Source organism: Coregonus clupeaformis, chromosome 33 (assembly GCF_020615455.1).
Source record: "Coregonus clupeaformis isolate EN_2021a chromosome 33, ASM2061545v1, whole genome shotgun sequence".
In the NCBI taxonomy this organism is placed as follows: domain Eukaryota; kingdom Metazoa; phylum Chordata; class Actinopteri; order Salmoniformes; family Salmonidae; genus Coregonus; species Coregonus clupeaformis.
This window is the reverse complement of record NC_059224.1, coordinates 3,688,353-3,705,688: the sequence shown is the minus strand read 5'-3', so window position 1 is coordinate 3,705,688 and position 17,336 is coordinate 3,688,353. Positions and strand designations below refer to the sequence as shown.

Below are 17,336 nucleotides of genomic sequence, written 5' to 3'. Positions count from 1 at the left end.
CATCTGACCACAGCACCTTTTGCCACTTGGCCTCGGAATCTACAATGTGCTTTTTGGCAGAGCTCAAACGAGACTTGATGTAGACTTTTTTGAGGAGTGTTTATTTTCTTGCCACCCTCCCATAGAGACCAGATTTGTGGAGCGCTTGTGATATTGTGGTCACATGCATACATTGACCAGTCTTTGCCATAAAGGCCTGAAGCTCCTTCAAAGTAGCCATTGGCTTCTTGGTAGCCTCTCTGATCGGTCTCCTCCTTGCCCGGTCATCCAGTTTGGAGGGACGGCCTGATCTATGCAGGGTCTGGGTGGTGCCATACGCCTTCCACTTCTTAATAATGGTCTTAACTGTGCTCCGAGGGATAAACAAAGCCTTTAAAATATTTTATATCCATCCCCTGACTTGTGCCTTTGCACAACTTTATCTCGTAGATCTTTTGAAAGTACCTTTCCGCCCATAGTGGATTCTTTGCTTTGAATTGCACTGCTAAGCAGTAGAGTCCTCTATGAACAACTGCTTTTATTCTGAACTAATCAAAGTCACTACAATTGATCACAGATGGAAGCCAATTAGCTTGATTTTTTTATCTGGAAGGTGGTTGGTTATCCCTCAGCAAGTTTGCTATTGCAATTCTAAGGGAGGGTGTTCACTTATCCAAATAGGGTATTTTACTGTTTTAATTGTAATACATTTTCAGAGATTTTTAGATATTGTTTTTCACTTGGATATTGTGGGTTACTGTGTGTAAATAAAGCCGTAAAAAGTCTGATTTAATGTGTTTTCATTTCAGGCTGTCACAAAAGTGAACATTTTGAAAGGGGGTGGAGACTTTCTATACCCACTGTACACAGTCATTCTAATGTAATGCACATATTGAATATATTACACATTTCAACATGTGTGATGTTTGGTGCACCGTATAAAGGAAAGCATTTTCCTGATTTCTTCTGGGTTTTTGTAAAGATTATACGTATAGTTGTATCTACTGTATATTGACTTGTGCGTTTCTGGTTGTTTTGTGAATGTTATATTTATTATTGAGAGTGCCATTTTAGACGTGTTATTTCAATCGAAGTGGATTGATCTTGCTATCAAGAGCTAATATTATACAATGTTTACAGGTTGTTATGCTGGTTTGCAGTTTCGGTGTTATGGAAATTAGAAGCCTTTAGGAGATTGGATGTACGAAAGACTATTGAGAGTAAATATTAGTTCATCATAGGAGAGCTGTAGCTCCGCCCACCGGTGATGTGGAGCACAGCATGCTGGGCGATCTCTAACTGAGGAGAAGGAAGTAACTAGAGAAAGTACACAAGCCGTGATAAGTTCCAACAATCTTCTGCGATTACCTTTAGTTAGCATTCTTTGTTTTAGCCAAGGCCAGTGTGCGTCCTTCAGAATTATTTTTTTTGGGGGGGTAGAGATAGATTGTAACTTCCATCAATGTAATTGTCTGCATCACTTCCATCGCCCATATGTTTTTTTTCTCGCAAATATATACAGTGGGGAGAACAAGTATTTGATACACTGCTGATTTTGCAGCTTTTCCTACTTACAAAGCATGTAGAGGTCTGTAATTTGTATCATAGGTACACTTCAACTGTGAGAGACGGAATCTAAAACAAAAATCCAGAAAATCACATTGTATGATTTGTAAGTAATTAATTTGCATTTTATTGCATGACATACAGTGAGGAAAAAAAGTATTTAGTCAGCCACCAATTGTGCAAGTTCTCCCACTTAAAAAGATGAGAGAGGCCTGTAATTTTCATCATAGGTACACGTCAACTATGACAGACAAAATTAGGAAAAAAAATCCAGAAAATCACATTGTAGGATTTTTTATGAATTTATTTGCAAATTATGGTGGAAAATAAGTATTTGGTCAATAACAAAAGTTTCTCAATACTTTGTTATATACCCTTTGTTGGCAATGACACAGGTCAAACGTTTTCTGTAAGTCTTCACAAGGTTTTCACACACTGTTGCTGGTATTTTGGCCCATTCCTCCATGCAGATCTCCTCTAGAGCAGTGATGTTTTGGGGCTGTCGCTGGGCAACACGGACTTTCAACTCCCCTCCAAAGATTTTCTATGGGGTTGAGATCTGGAGAATGGCTAGGCCACTCCAGGACCTTGAAATGCTTCTTACGAAGCCACTCCTTCGTTGCCTGGGCGGTGTGTTTGGGATCATTGTCATGCTGAAAGACCCAGCCACGTTTCATCTTCAATGCCCTTGCTGATGGAAGGAGGTTTTCACTCAAAATCTCACGATACATGGCCCCATTCATTCTTTCCTTTACACGGATCAGTCGTCCTGGTCCCTTTGCAGAAAAACAGCCCCAAAGCATGATGTTTCCACCCCCATGCTTCACAGTAGGTATGGTGTTCTTTAGATGCAACTCAGCATTCTTTGTCCTCCAAACACGACGAGTTGAGTTTTTACCAAAAAGTTCTATTTTGGTTTCATCTGACCATATGACATTCTCCCAATCCTCTTCTGGATCATCTAAATGCACTCTAGCAAACTTCAGACGGGCCTGGACATGTACTGGCTTAAGCAGGGGGACACGTCTGGCACTGCAGGATTTGAGTCCCTGGCGGCGTAGTGTGTTACTGATGGTAGGCTTTGTTACTTTGGTCCCAGCTCTCTGCAGGTCATTCACTAGGTCCCCCCGTGTGGTTCTGGGATTTTTGCTCACCGTTCTTGTGATCATTTTGACCCCACGGGGTGAGATCTTGCGTGGAGCCCCAGATCGAGGGAGATTATCAGTGGTCTTGTATGTCTTCCATTTCCTAATAATTGCTCCCACAGTTGATTTCTTCAAACCAAGCTGCTTACCTATTGCAGATTCAGTCTTCCCAGCCTGGTGCAGGTCTACAGTTTTGTTTCTAGTGTCCTTTGACAGCTCTTTGGTCTTGGCCATAGTGGAGTTTGGAGTGTGACTGTTTGAGGTTGTGGACAGGTGTATTTTATACTGATAACAAGTTCAAACAGGTGCCAATTAATACAGGTAACGAGTGGAGGACAGAGGAGCCTCTTAAAGAAGAAGTTACAGGTCTGTGAGAGCCAGAAATCTTGCTTGTTTGTAGGTGACCAAATACTTATTTTCCACCATAATTTGCAAATAAATTCATTAAAAATCCTACAATGTGATTTTCTGGATTTTTTTTCCTCAATTTGTCTGTCATAGTTGACGTGTACCTATGATGAAAATTACAGGCCTCTCTTATCTTTTTAAGTGGGAGAACTTGCACAATTGGTGGCTGACTAAATACTTTTTTCCCCCACTGTAAGTATTTGATACATCAGAAAAGCAGAACTTCATATTTGGTACAGAAACCTTTGTTTGCAATTACAGAGATCATATGTTTCCTGTAGGTCTTGACCAGGTTTGCACACACTGCAGCATGGATTTTGGCCCACTCCTCCATACAGACCTTCTCCAGATCCTTCAGGTTTCGGGGCTGTCGCTGGGCAATACGGACTTTCAGCTCTCTCCAAAGATTTTCTATTGGGTTCAGGTCTGGAGACTGGCTAGGCCACTCCAGGACCTTGAGATGCTTCTTACGGAGCCACTCCTTAGTTGCCCTGGCTGTGTGTTTCGGGTCGTTGTCATGCTGGAAGACCCAGCCACGACCCATCTTCAATGCTCTTACTGAGGGAAGGAGGTTGTTGGCCAAGATCTCGCGATACTTGGCCCCATCCATCCTCCTCTCAATACGGTGCAGTCGTCCTGTCCCCTTTGCAGAAAAGCATCCCCAAAGAATTATGTTTCCCACCTCCATGCTTCACGGTTGGGATGGTGTTCTTGGGGTTGTACTCATCCTTCTTCTTCCTCCAAACACGGCGAGTGGAGTTTAGACCAAAAAGCTCTATTTTTGTCTCATCAGACCACATGACCTTCTCCCATTCCTCCTCTGGATCATCCAGATGGTCATTGGCAAACTTCAGACGGGCCTGGACATGCGCTGGCTTGAGCAGGGGGACCTTTGCGTGCGCTGCAGGATTTTAATCCATGACGGCGTAGTGTGTTACTAATGGTTTTCTTTGAGACTGTGGTCCCAGCTCTCTTCAGGTCATTGACCAGGTCCTGCCGTGTAGTTCTGGGCTGATCCCTCACCTTCCTCATGATCATTGATGCCCCACGAGGTGAGATCTTGCATGGAGCCCCAGACTGAGGGTGATTGACCGTCATCTTGAACTTCTTCCATTTTCTAATAATTGCGCCAACAGTTGTTGCCTTCTCACCAAGCTGCTTGCCTATTGTCCTGTAGCCCATCTCAGCCTTGTGCAGGTCTACAATTTTATCCCTGATGTCCTTACACAGCTCTCTAGTCTTGGCCATTGTGGAGAGGTTGGAGTCTGTTTGATTGAGTGTGTGGACAGGTGTCTTTTATACAGGTAACGAGTTCAAACAGGTGCAGTTAATACAGGTAATGAGTGGAGAACAGGAGGGCTTCTTAAAGAAAAACGAATAGGTCTGTGAGAGCCGGAATTCTTACTGGTTGGTAGGTGATCAAATACTTATGTCATGCAATAAAACTCAAATTAATTACTTAAAAATCATACAATGTGATTTTCTGGATTTTTTTTGATTCCGTCTCTCACAGTTGAAGTATACCTATGATTAAAATTACAGACCTCTAAATGCTTTGTAAGTAGGAAAACCTGCAAAATCGGCAGTGTATCAAATACTTGTTCTCCCCACTGTGTATATATATATATTTTTTTCCCTTTATTCCTTTCCAACCCCACCACCCCTTCCCTAATTGGCGTAAACTAGTGAACAACAATGCTTAGGCCTCTACTTCCAGCTTATACATACTATATACATTTTATGGACACAGTCAATTTCACAATAATTCTATTTTGTTTGGTTTTACTCCTGAACTTCCTCTACCCTCAACCTCTCCGTTCATTTTTATGATGTCCATCCAGTTTGCTTCTATATGCCATATCTTTCTAACTGTGCTCTTTCACAAAATCTCTCAACCTATAACCTATATACTTATTATGGACACAGTATGCTTTACATTAGTTATCTTGTTGTGATTAGTTGTTGTTAGTTGTTATTAGTCCCATCCTTCAGCTCCATTCAACACCTCCCATCTATCTCTTAACACCATCCATATTGGATTTTAATTTGCCATATATTTTTCAACTGTACTGTGATGTTTCACAAAAGTTCTGAACCCTTCTATTCTCATTGTCTCTACAGATTGTAAATTGAAAATAAACATTTTTGCTAAAATTATTATTATATTATTGATCGATTGTCTATGACTTTTCAGATCACCCAGTAGTGCTATCTGCAGGGTTAGCTCCAGGTAAATATTGCAATCCTTCAGCCATTCCTGGACCTGTGACCAAAAACAAGCTACAAATGGACAGTACCAAAACAAATGATCTAATGATTCTGTCTCTTCGTAGCAAAATCTGCAGAGCTGGGAAGATTGTATCCCCCATATAAATAACATTCTATTGGTAGCAAGAATTTTGTATAATAATTTAAATTGAAAAATTCTATGTTTTGAGTTCCAGCCATCTCCTGTGATTACCTTTAGTTAGAATGATTTGTTTTAGCCAAGGCCAGTGTGCGTCCTTCAGAAATAACCACACACAAACTCTTGGTTAACACAATTGTCAGGCCATACACTGTGCTGCGCTGCGCTGTGCCATTACTGCTCTGTGAATCAACATCATTAAACAACCTCAACTGGAATCATACCGGTCTGTCATCTGTGCCCTTACAAGCACCTGGGAGAGAACACTTAGTGCTAAGTAAAACCTAATCCTACCGAATATACAGTCCACCAAGTCCTCAACTACATTGTTCATGACACCAACTCATTGGAACATACACATTTCAGCACTATCATAACAGGCACCTCACTCATTACCTCTGTATTTGGCACAGCCACAGGTGAAACAGCTTACATTCATGTAAACACATTCCAACAAAAAATATCATCCTCCTACAAATGTTAGAGCTGCTACAAATATCACATTTCACAGAGTCATTGCTGTTACTGTACTGTACGGATAGCAATGGAAATGTGCTAGCTCAAAACACAGTCGTTACTAGTGCTCATAAATCCACCAATGAGGATGAGTTACACAGTATACTATTGCACTACCACGTCCCTCATAATGTAAAATGATTCCTATATAAGCTATGTGCCTTTGTTTCGTCCGGAGGTCTTGTGATAAAGACTTGTATTGTGAATGGATCAGTGTTGACTTTGCTACTGTATTGTGAATGGATCAGTGTTGACCTTGCTACTGTATTGTGAATGGATCAGTGTTGACCTTGCTACTGTATTGTGAATGGATCAGTGTTGACCTTGCTACTGTATTGTGAATGGATCAGTGTTGACATTTCTACTGTATTGTGAATGGATCTGTGTTGACATTTCTACTGTATTGTGAATGGAACAGTGTTGACATTTCTACTGTATTGTGAATGGATCAGCGTTGACCTTGCTACTGTATTGTGAATGGATCAGTGTTGACATTGCTACTGTATTGTGAATGGATCAGTGTTGACCTTGCTACTGTATTGTGAATGGATCAGTGTTGACCATGCTAGTATATTGTGAATGGATCAGTGTTGACCTTGCTAGAATATTGTGAATGGATCAGTGTTGACCTTGCTAGTATATTGTGAATGGATCAGTGTTGACATTTCTATTGTATTGTGAATGGATCAGTGTTAACCTTGCTACTGTATTGTGAATGGATCAGTGTTGACCTTGCTAGTATATTGTGAATGGATCAGTGTTGACATTGCTACTGTATTGTGAATGGATCAGTGTTGACCTTGCTACTGTATTGTGAATAGATCAGCGTTGACCTTGCTACTGTATTGTGAATGGATCAGTGTTGACCTTGCTAGAATATTGTGAATGGATCAGTGTTGACCTTACTAGTATATTGTGAATGGGTCAGTGTTGACCTTGATAGTATATTGTGAATGGATCAGTGTTGACCTTACTAGAATATTGTGAATGGATCAGTGTTGACCTTACTAGTATATTGTGAATGGATCAGTGTTGACCTTACTAGTATATTGTGAATGGATCAGTGTTGACCTTGCTAGTATATTGTGAATGGATCAGTGTTGACCTTGCTACTGTATTGTGAATGGATCAGTGTTGACCTTGCTAGAATATTGTGAATGGATCAGTGTTGACCTTACTAGTATATTGTGAATGGATCAGTGTTGACCTTGCTAGTATATTGTGAATGGATCAGTGTTGACATTGCTACTGTATTGTGAATGGATCGGTGTTGACCATGCTACTGTATTGTGAATGGATCAGTGTTGACCTTCCTACTGCATTGTGAATGGATCAGTGTTGACCTTGCTAGAATATTGTGAATGGGTCAGTGTTGACCTTGATAGTATATTGTGAATGGATCAGTGTTGACCTTGCTAGTATATTGTGAATGGATCAGTGTTGACCTTTCTAGTATATTGTGAATGGATCAGTGTTGACCGTGATAGTGTATTGTGAATGGATCAGTGTTGACAGTTGTAGTGGATTGTGAATGGATCTGTGTTGACCTTGCTAGTATATTGTGAATGATCAGTGTTGACCGTGGTAGTGTATTGTGAATGGATCAGTGTTGACCTTGCTAGTGTATTGTGAATGGATCAATGTTGACCTTGCTAGTATATTGTGAATTTGGTCAGTGTTGACCGTGGTAGTGTATTGTGAATGGATCAGTGTTGACCTTGCTAGTGTATTATGAATGGATCAATGTTGACCTTGCTAGTATATTGTGAATTTGGTCAGTGTTGACTATGCTAGTGTATTGTGAATGGATCAGTGTTGACCGTGGTAGTGTATTGTGTGATAGTATGCTGCTTGTGTACCTTTGATCTGATCAGTGAAATAATACAAATTGAAAAATATCATTAGAGATCCTCTGAATGTTCTTTTAACACAAGCTTTATTTACAATGCTTGGGGGAATGTTGAAGGTATGACAGATCTTCCACGAAAGACCCTACATTCTGCAGACTGCTTTCATTATGCATTATTATTCATGTCTAACTATAAATTGAACATGAATGATTCAAACCATGTCTATGTACAAAGATGTGTTCAGAGGACAAAGGGACACCAGACCACCATGACACCCACCTAGGGGACAGTGATCGGAGGTGACTCATACGGCTCATGGGTCCCTGGGATACAGAAGCTAACCCATCACGACTGTTCTGTTTCTGGATCACATCAACATTATCTCTCCTGTGAATGACATTATTAATTTCAAACACCCTACGTGCCAGGAGTGTTACAGAGAACAAAGGAACACCCACCTAGAGGACAGCAATCTGACTGAGGCGAGCCTATCTGACTGAGTGACTCATGGTGAGGCGAGCCTATCTGACTGAGTGACTCATGGTGAGGTGAGCCTATCTGACTGAGTGACTCATGGTGAGGTGAGCCTATCTGACTGAGTGACTCATGGTGAGGTGAGCCTATCTGACTGAGTGACTCATGGTGAGGTGAGCCGATCAGGGAATAGGGGGTCATTTCAGATGTTACCAACGTTGATGTGTTGGAGAACAGAGCAGGTGGCTGCCCCTTCGCTAAAGCAGTGCACTACATAGGGAATAGGGTGCCCTTTTGGACACACAGGTTCTCTCCCACGTTAGATTGGTCTATCAATAGTCATTCATCATAACAGGTGTCCTTACAGCAAGCCTGAGTGTCATTCATAATCGACAAGGGGTTTTCATTGAGGCCATTTATCACAGAGAAAACATTTAAATATATATTTCAACACCTTGCTTCTGCTTGCTATTCATTTAAAAAACAGCCGTCCAAGCAGTTCTGGGAGATGCAGCTAGTGAATTACTCAACTCCACTCATTCATACTATACAAACTGTGCAGGTGATACCCCCAGGGATGGAAAATACAACACACACCAAGGTATGATAACTACACATTTAACTCAGAAATCTAGCCATTAATAGGTGATCTGGGGTAAGTAATATGATTCAAACTTCCTCTAGCCCATTGGGACATAACTTACATTGTGCCTAGTTAAACCACTGTGGCCCTCTGTAGCTCAGCTGGTAGAGCACGGCGCTTGTAACGCCAAGGTAGTGGGTTCGATCCCCGGGACCACCCATACACAAAAATGTATGCACGCATGACTGTAAGTCGCTTTGGATAAAAGCGTCTTCTAAATGGCATATTATTATTTATTATTACTTTGTTGGTTAAGCACTGACCGGACTGATTAATTTTTCATCAATGCTTATTAAAATCAGTGACGTTCCACATCCCCATAATAACCTTCAGACATTCCAATGAGAGTTTTAGAACATGACTGAGTCAAAGAGAGGGAACACACGATAGCGAATGTCGGCCGTGCGCAGTAGATAAACTGCTGCGTGTAGGTGAACGGTGGTGATTCAACACGTAGTCGACAGGAAATGAAAAGAAAATGGAGGGTGGATGTTCTATGGTCAGAGGCGATAGGACAGCAAACCCGCTGAGCACTGCCAACGTTCTTTATGGTGTTTCCTCTGCAAGGAACACACTATCCACAGGACAACTGAGAAGGAGACAGCTTCACCATCTATATTTTATTTTACCTTGGTATTTAAATAAGTCTGTTTAATAATTCAAATGCAATACATTTTAAAGTCCATTCACAGTCATATTACCTTTGGCCCTAACTCAGAAAAAGAAGAGCATCTCTGAAAATTGATATAAGCTCTCATTCAAGTAGTTGAAGAATTAGAATTGACATACGACTGATGCCGCAGAACAGTAGTACACACCAGAGGGTTGTTAGACACAGTTAGTATCCCATCTATCCAATGAGACGAGGGTTAAACGATGAGGAGTACATGAAGGGACCAAGCAGGCATAACAAAGTCACTCATAGGTACAATGCAAAACATCAAAGAGTAAAATCTTTCTTTCTTTCATATCGAGTTGAAGTTAGCAGTGCAAAAAAATACAAATACAAATAAACATCCATCTCAAGCCTTCTGATATCCTCAGTCATTTCACGTACAGATAACCAGACTTGTATTTCAAACAAGGAAAAAAAACCTGCTCAAAAAACAATTGTACAGACGAATGAAAAAGCTATTAAAAAAAAAATCGTATTATTATCATTTCCATGGCATAACCAGTTAAGAGTGGTTCCTCAGGCCCGGGGTGGTGACCCAGGGTGGTGACCCAGGGAGCATGTAACATTCTGGTACTACCTCCTCTTCACTGCCGGGCGGCCACTAGCCTTGCTGCCAGCTACAGCCTTGCTGCTGGAGCCCTTGGAGCCGGAGAACAGCTTGGTCATGAACTCAGACACGTCAGGTAGCTCAGGGTTGGGGTTCAGCATGTTCATTGACTGCTCCATTTCCTGGGAAGGGAGAGAGGAACCAATGAATAGACATGATTAGTATCACACAGGTAAGACGTGTGCTTCACATTGGTGGTGGATGAGGTAAGTTCCCCCTTACGGACAACTGCTTGGCGATATATGGAGACGTAAGCAATACACTATTGTAAGGGGGAGAGAGCCTAGGCAATGTAACAAAGAACGTATGTGACACGTCCATCAGCTGAAATTCCACAGATCATTCGTTTGATTACTTGTGACATCAGAGGCTACTATTTACCTTTCTCATCTCAGGGTCGTTGGTGTTGACAACCTTAGGTAGCAAGACGATAATCAGCAGAGGAAGGACCATCATCATGACCTGGGGAAACAGAGATGTATTAAACAGCAGAGGAAGGACCGTCATCATGACCCGGGGAAACAGAGATGTATTAAACAGCAGAGGAAGGACCGTCATCATGACCCGGGGAAACAGAGACATGTATTAAACAGCAGAGGAAGGACCATCATCATGACCCGGGGAAACAGAGACATGTATTAAACAGCAGAGGAAGGACCATCATCATGACCCGGGGAAACAGAGACATGTATTAAACAGCAGAGGAAGGACCATCATCATGACCCGGGGAAACAGAGACATGTATTAAACAGCAGAGGAAGGACCATCATCATGACCCGGGGAAACAGAGATGTATTAAACAGCAGAGGAAGGACCGTCATCATGACCCGGGGAAACAGAGACATGTATTAAACAGCAGAGGAAGGACCGTCATCATGACCCGGGGAAACAGAGATGTATTAAACAGCAGAGGAAGGACCGTCATCATGACCCGGGAAACAGAGACATGTATTAAACAGCAGAGGAAGGACCATCATCATGACCCGGGGAAACAGAGACATGTATTAAACAGCAGAGGAAGGACCATCATCATGACCCGGGGAAACAGAGACATGTATTAAAACAGCAGAGGAAGGACCATCATCATGACCCGGGGAAACAGAGACATGTATTAAACAGCAGAGGAAGGACCATCATCATGACCCGGGGAAACAGAGACATGTATTAAACAGCAGAGGAAGGACCATCATCATGACCCGGGGAAACAGAGACATGTATTAAACAGCAGAGGAAGGACCATCATCATGACCCGGGGAAACAGAGATGTATTAAACAGCAGAGGGCACCAGCTTCTATTGTTTCCATCTTATACTTTCTAGATCTCTGTTCTAGGCCTCAGTGCGTCTATTTCTCACTAGTACATAACATCATGATAATGACATGCAAAAAGGCACTATTCAAATGTCAACTGTTAGGGAGGCATGTGTGCTGAAGGAGCGGTGTGGCATCTTTGGGTGCTTGCATGCGACAGTAAAGCAATTGCCAGACAGTAATACTACAACTATTAGCACAGTAGGACTCAACCAATCACAAAAGGTAGACCTTCACTTTACTCAGCATCTAACGACACAGCATGACCCTCCTAAAGCACAAGCTCCAAAGAGCACAGTTAACGCTGTTCTGTGCATCATTCGCATCTGATCATACCATGGGATTCATGAGGAAGTCGGTCCACCCCCAGGTCTCTCTCTTCATGAAGTAGGTGTGTGGCCCAGATGACCTCAACTGGAGTGGGTAAGGCTGGCGGATCACCTCGGACGTCTTGATGAAGTTCACCAGGCGGGCCCTGTGTAGTCAACCACTGCTTAGACATTGAGTCGTCTCCTTCCCTGCCATGTACACTAGCTATAAGCCTGGCAGAGGATAGACATCAAAGGCCCTTCTCCCGGACACAGAATAAGACTAGTCTCAGACTTAAGAGGCACTTTCAAATGGGAAATCGGCCCCAAGTATGAGGACAAAACACGTAGTTTTGTTTGCCTCCCTCAACGACCCTCACACCCTGCACAGAACTACCAACTAGAGCTGACCCCAATTAGTCGACTGGCCGATTGTTTGGTCGGTAGGCTGTTGGTCAACCAATAATTTTTTGGGTCAAGCAGTAACATATATATACATATATACTGCTCAAAAAAATAAAGGGAACACTTAAACAACACATCCTAGATCTGAATGAATGAAATAATCTTATTAAATACTTTTTTCTTTACATAGTTGAATGTGCTGACAACAAAATCACAAAAATTATCAATGGAAATCAAATTTATCAACCCATGGAGGTCTGGATTTGGAGTCACCCTCAAAATTAAAGTGGAAAACCACACTACAGGCTGATCCAACTTTGATGTAATGTCCTTAAAACAAGTCAAAATGAGGCTCAGTAGTGTGTGTGGCCTCCATGTGCCTGTATGACCTCCCTACAACGCCTGGGCATGCTCCTGATGAGGTGGCGGATGGTCTCCTGAGGGATCTCCTCCCAGACCTGGACTAAAGCATCCGCCAACTCCTGGACAGTCTGTGGTGCAACGTGGCGTTGGTGGATGGAGCGAGACATGATGTCCCAGATGTGCTCAATTGGATTCAGGTCTGGGGAACGGGCGGGCCAGTCCATAGCATCAATGCCTTCCTCTTGCAGGAACTGCTGACACACTCCAGCCACATGAGGTCTAGCATTGTCTTGCATTAGGAGGAACCCAGGGCCAACCGCACCAGCATATGGTCTCACAAGGGGTCTGAGGATCTCATCTCGGTATCTAATGGCAGTCAAGCTACCTCTGGCGAGCACATGGAGGGCTATGCGGCCCCCCAAAGAAATGCCACCCCACACCATGACTGACCCACCGCCAAACCGGTCATGCTGGAGGATGTTGCAGGCAGCAGAACGTTCTCCACGGCGTCTCCAGACTCTTGGTGTTCTCTGGCAAATGCCAAACGTCCTGCACGGTGTTGGGCTGTAAGCACAACCCCCACCTGTGGACGTCGGGCCCTCATACCACCCTGTTTCTGACCGTTTGAGCAGACACATGCACATTTGTGGCCTGCTGGAGGTCATTTTGCAGGGCTCTGGCAGGAGGTAGCGGTCCTGCTGGAGGAGGTAGCGGTCTTGCTGCTGGGTTGTTGCCCTCCTACGGCCTCCTCCACGTCTCCTGATGTACTGGCCTGTCTCCTGGTAGCGCCTCCATGCTCTGGACACTACGCTGACAGACACAGCAAACCTTCTTGCCACAGCTCGCATTGATGTGCCATCCTGGATGAGCTGCACTACCTGAGCCACTTGTGTGGGTTGTAGACTCCGTCTCATGCTACCACTAGAGTGAAAGCACCAAAAGCATTCAAAAGTGACCAAAACATCAGCCAGGAAGCATAGGAACTGAGAAGTGGTCTGTGGTCACCACCTGCAGAACCACTTCTTTATTGGGGGTGTCTTGCTAATTGCCTATAATTTCCACCTGTTGTCTATTCCATTTGCACAACAGCATGTGAAATGTATTGTCAATCAGTGTTGCTTCCTAAGTGGACAGTTTGATTTCACAGAAGTGTGATTGACTTGGAGTTACATTGTGTTGTTTAAGTGTTCCCTTAATTTTTTTTTGCAGTGTATATACACACATATATATATATATACACACAGTGAAGGAAAAAAGTATTTGATCCCCTGCTGATTTTGTACGTTTTCCCACTGACAAAGACATGATCAGTCTATAATTTTAGACGTAGGCTAGCTGGCCTGCGCAATTGTAGGCATATAAATGTGCCCATTTGGGGATCTGATAGTATTTCTGATTGGCTTAACGCACCACTACTAATGACCTGCGGAGCTTCTCAAAGTCTGTTTTTACATCCATTGAGAATTACAATAGCTACTCAATGTATTTGAAAAATCTTGGATTTGGCATGGGTGCTCAGATCCTCACAAATGTCTACAGCTGCACCATCGAGAGAATCTTGACTGGTTGCATCACCGCCTGTGGTAAGGCAACTGCTCGGCCTTTGACCGCAAGGCACTACAGAGGGTAGTGCTTACGACCCAGTACATCACCAAGCTTCCTGCCATCCAGGACCTCTATACCAGGTGGTGTCAGAGGAAGGCCCTAAAAATTGCCAAAGACTCCAGCCAACCTAGTCATAGACTGTTCTCTCTGCTACCGCACGGCAAGCGGTACCGGAGCACCAAGTCTAGGTCCAAAAGGCTTCTTAACAGCTTCTAACCCCAAGCCATAAGACTCCTGAACAGCTAATCAAATGGCTACACTGACTATTTGCATTGACCCTCCCCCCCAATTTTACACTGCTGCTACTCTCAGTTTATCATCTATGCATAGTCACTTTACCTACATGTACATAATACCTTGACTAACCGGTGCCCCCGCACATTGACTCTGTACCGGTACCCCCTGTATATAGCCTTGTTAGTGGTCCTGACTCAGCACCCAAGTAGTTTCTCCCCCAAAAATGTATGCTTTTCTTATAAGCGCTGCTAAATGCATATTTGTCTGTTATTTTATTGTTGCTCTTTAATTATTCGTTATTTTTCTATTTCCTTCTGTTTTCTTTATTATTTTTACTTCAGTTTATTTTTGTAAATACTTTAACTTATTTTTCATAAAACTGCATTGTTGGTTAATGGCTTGTAAGTAAGCATTTCACTCTAAGGTCTACACATGCCACAATCAACAGCCTGATCAATTTCATGCAAAGGAGATGTGTCGCGCTGCATAAGGCAAATGGTGGTCACACCAGCTACTGACTGGTTTTCTGATCCATGCCCCTACCTTAAAAAAAAAAAAGTATCTGTGACCAACAGATGCATCTGTATTCGCAGTCATGTAAAATCAATAGCTTTGGGCCTAATTCATTTATTTCAATTGACTGATTTCCTTATATGAACTGTAACTCAGTAAAATCTTTGAAAATGTTGCATGTTACGTTTACATTTTTGTTCAGTATATCATAAGCAAATCTTGTCTGCTAAATGAACTAGCGTAGCCCACAGCCATACTGTATGGCAGGGTTCTTCAATTACGGTCCTGGAGGGCCGAAACACCTGTTTTTCATCCTCTCCTTCTAATCAGGGGCTAATTCAGACCTGGGACACCAGGTGAGTGCAATTAACTACCAGGTAGAAATAAAAAACAGAAGTGTTTCGGCCCTCCAGGACCGGAATTGAAGAACCCTGCTGTATGGCATAGCCAGATCAGGGCCTAACATAAGGACGAATCAGCATATGCAATTCTGTTCTTCTGAAATAGGCTACATTTTCTTAATATCATGTTTCTTTAGACCTGCCTAAAATAATGGATTTATTGAGATGGTGTAGGCTATTTTAAATGGATTTATTAGACCTTTTTAAAATGTAGATATTCCAAAAGGTCTATATCAGTTGCTTGTAGGCGATGTTAAACTTGTTTATGTTAATTAACGGTAAATTACCAGAGACCAGCAGTTATTTGCATGACAGTTACCGGCTGACAAAATTTCAAGACCGCCACAGCCCTAACTGTACCTCATTTTCCCCTTAGACGTGATGTCCACACGGACTGCTTCAAATTTGTATCCAGGTGAGATCACTTCCACAACGTAGGATCCAGAGGGAACATCATTAACAACGAAACTTCCATCAGTTCTGCAGAGAGAGTAAGTCAGGGGTTTCAAAGGCATCAATAACCATCATCATACTGTAGCCATGCTCAGTTTGATCTAGCATTATAATGTAGCTAAATCGATTCATAACAGGTGTTGGGGCCCCTTGGCCAGAGTGGGAGCTGTATCAAAGTGGGGGAGGAGATTAGAACAAATGGTGTAGGGCCACTGTCAATGGCCAAGGTGCATAAAGTCAAGATGGAGGAATTCAATGGAGTACACTGTTTAATACGGCGAACTTAGCAAATGAGGCATTTGAAAGATGGAGGCAGCCATCTTTATGAATGTCCGCTATTCTTAATAATTAGTAAACCAGCTAGTTACGTTAGCTAACATGATAATGCTGGACACTAAGCAGTCTCAATTAGCTCTCCATCTCAATCACCTGTAGCTCAGCTGGTAGAGCACGGCGCTTGTAACGCCAGGGTAGTGGGTTCGATCCCCGGGACCACCCATACACAAAAATGTATGCACGCATGACTGTAAGTCGCTTTGGATAAAAGCGTTTGCTAAATGGCTTATTATTATAACACCGATAACGTTAGCTAGCTGTCAACTAAAAACTAGGCTAGCAGCAAACGAGGATAGCCTTTAGTGTGAGCACAGGGCCCCGGTTAGCGTTAGCACAACAATCCATGTTTTTCGTCGTCCAAGCCTACAGTATTACCTCAAGAAGCCTATATACTCTTCTCCCTCTACCGTGACTCGGGCTGACGAAATCCAGTCTTGAGTTTTCACCCCAGGAACGATTGCCCGACCCTCGATTTTGAAACGATCTCCGTTTGGTTGAACAGATCCACCCGTCGCGATAGGCCCCGAATCCATATCACTGAAACAGCACGCTAAAATAAACATAGCCTGTAGAAAAAGGCATACTTCTGATAGTCTAACCTGCAGCAACATGTTTGCTTGCAGTATTTCAACAACGGTACGTGTTCTATTGGTAAATAACTATAATAGATTCGCTGAAATCATGTAGCCGATGAGCAGGTGAATGTTTTGCATCCGCTGTCTGTTGCCTCTGCAGTTGGGAAATGCTGACGTCACCTACATTTTCGAAAAACTTTATTGACACTCACGGAAATACGCACTTTCCCTGTGTAAACATACTCAGGGGTGTAAACTGAGATCTGTCGATAGTAAAAACATTTCATTGGTGGAACGAAAGTAAACAAATGATAATGGACATTTAAGAGCTAGTTTGTTTTTCCTCAATTTCAAAGCCATTGTCCCATTATCCTGTAATGACAAACGTTACTGCCTGAACTAAATTAGAAGCCTCAGAGCATTTTCTTCCAAGTACAAACTTTTTGGGCATGGAAGTGACACTAACAGTATAGCAAGATTCAGATGGACATCTTTCCCCATTTAGGTCTTTGCTCAAACAGAAGCTAAATGTTTTCATAAAACTAGTGCAGTGAGTCT

General features: G+C 42.7%; 1 protein-coding gene across 1 annotated transcript; it reads right to left on the bottom strand.

Annotated features, from left to right (window-relative positions):
- Positions 1–9,593: 9,593 nt before the first annotated feature.
- Positions 9,594–16,953, bottom strand: emc7b (ER membrane protein complex subunit 7b). The gene is made up of 5 exons (XM_041860006.2): positions 16,579–16,953; positions 15,775–15,894; positions 11,919–12,057; positions 10,653–10,733; positions 9,594–10,393 (listed from the first exon to the last, which is right to left on the bottom strand). Exons 1-5 carry the CDS (start codon positions 16,812–16,814, stop codon positions 10,238–10,240), a joined length of 732 nt encoding a protein of 243 aa, XP_041715940.1. The 5' UTR covers positions 16,815–16,953; the 3' UTR covers positions 9,594–10,237.
- Between the last annotated feature and the right edge of the window lie 383 nt (positions 16,954–17,336).